At 40.0% G+C, this 5,145-nt stretch overlaps 1 protein-coding gene across 4 annotated transcripts in view; it reads right to left on the reverse strand.

Moving 5' to 3' along the window:
• The window catches only part of dhfr (dihydrofolate reductase), a 38,717-nt gene extending 37,043 nt beyond the window's left edge, over positions 1 to 1,674 (reverse strand). Inside the window, exon 1 of one of the 4 annotated variants that reach the window (XM_086031434.1) lies at positions 1,469 to 1,674. In XM_086031434.1, the coding sequence (XP_085887560.1) occupies positions 1,469 to 1,560 (92 nt within the window). In that variant the 5' untranslated portion in view covers positions 1,561 to 1,674. The remainder of the gene's footprint in view (positions 1 to 1,468) is intronic. The other 3 variants (XM_086031435.1, XM_086031436.1, XM_086031437.1) reach the window with 3 other exon arrangements.
• Between the last annotated feature and the right edge of the window lie 3,471 nt (positions 1,675 to 5,145).

Below are 5,145 nucleotides of genomic sequence, written 5' to 3' on the forward strand. Positions count from 1 at the left end.
TTCAAGCGTAACTTTGATAGTGTTTGTATGCTGATAAGTGATTTGTTGATTGACAGTTGATGGTGAGACAGTGATGTATTCTATCGTCGCTGTCCTGTGAATAACACTTATGTCTGTTTTTTTTTACATTTTGAATGGTGTTTCCGCGTTACAGACATCGCATTAATGTGGATAATTACTTTTTTTCCCCAAAATTGGACATAAGTGTTTTTCACAGGACAGTAGCGCTATGTTAATGTTATCACTGCTGTGCATTTAAAAATAAATGTTAATGGCTTGCATTTATTGCTTTTTGGGGGCTCATTACAGGTACAATGATGATTTTTTTCTTTAATTTTAATCAGTCGATTGTATATTGTAGAATTGATGTTGGTAAAAAAAAAAGTTAAATTGACATGATATGAGTAAAACTAAAGGGTATCAAGCTAAGAGTTACTAAAATAGATTGATAAATAAATAAAATGTTAATTTGAGTAAAGCAAACTCAGAATAAATAAGTTAGTGATACTAATTTATGTAAGTTAAATTGAGTAATGCAAACTAAATATATATAAGTTAGTATAATTAAGTCCTGCTTACAGAATTTATTCGTGTATTAGGTACTCAAAATAATTAAGTTGGTGGTAGTACTGTGCATCGATCCATCCATTATCGATACTGCTTATCCTCACAAGGGTCGCGGGGCGTGCTGGAGCCTATCCCAGCTGTCTTCGGGTAGTAGGCGGGGGACACCCTGAATTGGTTGCTCGCCAATCGCAGGGCACACAGAGACAAGCATCCGCACTCACAATCACACCTAGCAGCAACTTAGAGAGTCCAATCAACTTACCATGCATGTTTTTGGAATGTGGGAGGAAACTGGAGTACCCGGAGAAAACCCACGCAGGCACAGGGAGAACATGCAAACTCCACACAGGGAGGCCGGGGCTGGGATCGAACTCATGACCTCTGAACTGTGAGGCGAACGTGCTAACCAGTCGACCACCGTGCCGCCCTAGTACTGTGCACTCAATATTAAAAAGCTTGTTTCATAAGGAGCTCAAGGTAACGAGTTTCCTTTTTTTTTTTTTTTTTTTAAGTAAACTGAACTTACTCTTTTTTACAGTGTAGATGGCAAAGGGAGGCCTCTAACTACTACACCTCAATTTTTTGTTATACGTATAGGTCATTTTGGACAAGTTGGAGCCAATTCAATGTTTATGTGCGTTGCATTCATTGAATTTGAATGGTCATGCACAGTGCAGTGCAAAGTAACGAATCAGTGGCGACGGGAATAAAGTGCACAGGGCTTGCAAAAAGAGTTATCGATCGGCCAGTTCGAGTGCCCCGTTAAGACTGTCATTTAAATGACTATTTTTGTTTCTTTTTAAAGTTAAAACCCTGATTAACCATTATTCCACGTGTTTCACTCAAACCTTGAACACGCTTAAATACTCGAAAGCTCCGCTCGCAGTGTGCTTTCACTTACTTTAGTCTTGTGGGGTACCATGGGAGCTGTCCATCTCTGCCTATTCCCAAATCAGGACACATTGCAACGATGCCGTTCAGGACTCGAGACATATTACTCCTGTATCGATAGTTCTACGTTCACCGACGTTTTTACACAGTTGGTATACAGTCCTCTTCTTTTAAAAAGCAACGGTTGTCAAACAACATTTTAGGCGCATTAGCGCCAGCTTGAGGATTGGTGGTTTATTGGGGACACTGAGGCAATTGTGTGTCCCATCAAAACCCGCCCCACCCAAGTTTAGTTCTGGTTTTTGATGCTGCTCATTGCGTGTCGTGATTATTACAACGTTAAAAGTTTCATAAATAACTTAATACTATAGTATTATGAATGTGCTATAGCAAGGATGGGAAACTTTTTTTTTATTGGTGCTTGGGGGCCACATGGGACCACGCACTTCATTTTAAATGAGGACACTCATATATAGGTGCAAAATACGTGTTCATAATATATTTCATTTTTCATAATAGATTTATCAACGTATAAAAGAGCCACTATTCAACAACAAAAGGTTTGAAGTAACCAATAAAATACTGATTTGTTTTCCAATGCAAAAAACGGCTCTCTTGAAAAGAAATTACCGTTCAAGGAAGGCATAAAACTGCTTAACAGCCATGGACAGGCCATAGGGGGCCGTGACCCCCACCGAGTTGCTTGTGCATTTGAGGCTAGGGTCTAGAGGTAAAATCGGGACTAAAATATCCAGCCTGACCCGGCCCAGGCCCACGGGTATTATAGCCCGACCCGGCCCGAGCCAGACCAATTAACTTGATTTGCAGGCCCGAGCCCGAAGCAAACCCAAAATTTTATATTTTATTTGTGAGGACTCAGGAGGAGGACGAAAGGGAGGGGATGCATCAGTCAGACCCGGACAGACCACTGCAAAGGGAAAAGGGACTGGTTGTGATTTGTGTTATCATATTTGTGACGATGTCTGTACATAATGATAACAAATTAAAGCCTGTGTTTTGCAACAAATCCTCCCAGTTGAACAAGACTGTAAGATGCATATTCAATAAACATTTATATCTTTTATATTTGTGTGTCTGTTCAATCAGGTGTGATAGTTCAGGCTTCATTTTGTTGGCTAAATGAAGCATCCCATTTGACATTGATTTTAATTTCTTTGAGTTGGCAGAAAAAAAACACATTTCTTAATGTTAAAATAATCTACATATTTTTATTATTATTATAAATGCATTTACACAATGAAATAACGCTGGAAAAGTTTGTTAAAGATATTTCCGTATGTGACTCATACATCCATACCGTTACGACACAGTGCCTTATATATATATATATATTTTTTTTTTTTTTTTTTTTTTTTTTAAGTCAGCAAGAGAGAAGCCCGGGCCTGACCGGAACGTAATAATTGACATTTTGGGCCCGACTCAGCCCGAAAATCGACCATCAATAGACCATGCTGGACCCTTTAAGGTTCATCCCCGAAAATCTACTTGGGTCTAAAAGTATTATTTTTATTATATTTTTATCATTGCAGAAAAAGCTACAAATTCCTAGTATGTTAACCTTTACTACAGTTACTACTTTGCATACTTTGTATAAAGTTCTAGTGTGAAGAGGGAGCTCACGTGACTCACACATGCACGGTGTCGCATGACACAGTAGGGAGTCAGGGGCTAGCATGTGCATTGATGACCAGTAAATTGTGGTACTTATTTACGTGTCTGTCAGCACATTGTTAAAATTGGCATTAGTCTGTTCCACCAAAATATTTTGTTAGAGTGTTTTAGGCCACGTTTTCCACCCACGTTACCATGTAGAAATCATGAATTTTTTTTCACGTCGCTAAGTAAGGTACCGGAAGTAGCAACAATTCCGTGTCACAATGAAAGCACAAACCGGAACTGCTTTTTATATGTTGCTAGCTTAAGCACGCTTTGTTTAATTTAGCTTATTAAAAGGGCACTTGGACGGGTTGAACATTGGCACTTAGGTTTGTTTGTAAAAATTATGTCAACACTAAAATTCCCCCTCCTAAAAGAATCTGTAGTAATTTAAGGGCTTTTTGGGGGATGATATTATGACAAATTGGCACGTCCCCTTTTGAAGTTTGGCTTGTTATTTTTTCTGTCTCAGCTGTCTATGTCACAGCAGGGAGGCAAGAATTTGTAATATTGGTTGGTTTGTCACGTTCTGTTGTCTGAAACGGTGTCCAATCGCCAAAATTCAAATGCACATTAATTCTCCCGTCCACTTTGACCTGTGAAAATATAAACGCGATAAATACCTCATGTACAAGCCCTGGAGATGGGCCTTTTGAACTGTAACAACAATAATGTATATCATGATTCATGTGTTAGATTTTTCATGATTAGGCTTGTTAGCTTTATTAGCTTGTGGGTTTAGCTTTAGCTTTTTCCATATCTAGGCCCAACTTGCTTGGTGTGCTTTGCTTCCACATACGTATGATAATGGCTCACACACACACAGACAAAACAAGTTCAGAGTGTTCCAGCTGCTTTCGCTACCCTTTCCCCTAGAGCTGGAACACCTTTGTAATCAGGGACTCCTAAGAAAATAAAAGGGAGGAGACGCAGGAGCCGGGCAGAGGGTTTTAGGAACTGTAATCGTACTTCTCTGCGCTCTCCTTGCAAGTAAAAAGACAATATTTTGTCTCACTTGGTGTGAACCTGACATTAAATTGGTCCTTCGAGCCGGATCCCTATATGCCTTAAGTTTCCAGCTGTAGAGTCAACCCCCGGATAAAGTCCGTGACCACGGCTCTAAGACCCTTTACGGGACTGGTCCTTGGCCTTGGCACTTCTGGGAACTGAAGGTTGATGGGAAGCCGGAGGAGTGAAGACATCTCTGGGTGAGTAGGAAACTCACAACACTCGTTGGTGAGTGAATTGCGCGCTGGTAAAAAACCTTGACAATACTAGTCCCTTGTCAAGTGGTACAAGACAGAGTGAGTCCATAAAACTGTGAGACAGAGTTAGTCTTTAAAACTGTAAAACAGAGTTAGTCTTTAAAACTGTAAGACAGAGATAGTCTTTAAAACTGTGTCAGCCTTGAGAATACTAGTCCCTATCATGGCAAGACAAAGTGAGTCTATAAAACTGTTAGGGCAACGGTGCCCTGTACGTACTAATTTCCATGATAAAACACTGCTAATAGTGTGACTGTGTATACTGTGTGAGTGGATATAAACAGGATTGTAAGTGACAACTTTGTGTGGACGCAATAGGCAAGAATCCTCCTCCACTTGTGGTAGAAGCTTGAGATTGCCACACACTGTTGATTGTCAGAACGGTAAATCACAACGAACAAGGTTTTGATAAGTCATTCAATGACATGAAGTCCAAAGACAATGTGAATCTAACTTGTGATGTCAAAACATGGCAGGAGATTTTGGGACATTGCAATGTTGATGATGTGTTCAAATTGCCGAGTGTGGTAAAGGGTATGACGGTTACCGGTAACACTAGAATAGACTGCAATGTGTGCACAGAGGGAAAATTCATCAACAGTAGACATAGGAAATCGGATGCAAAAGCTCGTGCACCTCTTGAGCTGGTATACACCGACTTGGCAGGTCCTATTGAGCCAACTAGTCAAGATGGTTATAAGTATGCAGTCTCATTCACAGATGATTTTTCAGGGGCAGTATCTGT

Source organism: Filicampus tigris, chromosome 5 (assembly GCF_054856515.1).
Source record: "Filicampus tigris isolate MCC_2025a chromosome 5, RoL_Ftig_1.0, whole genome shotgun sequence".
Lineage (NCBI taxonomy): Eukaryota > Metazoa > Chordata > Actinopteri > Syngnathiformes > Syngnathidae > Filicampus > Filicampus tigris.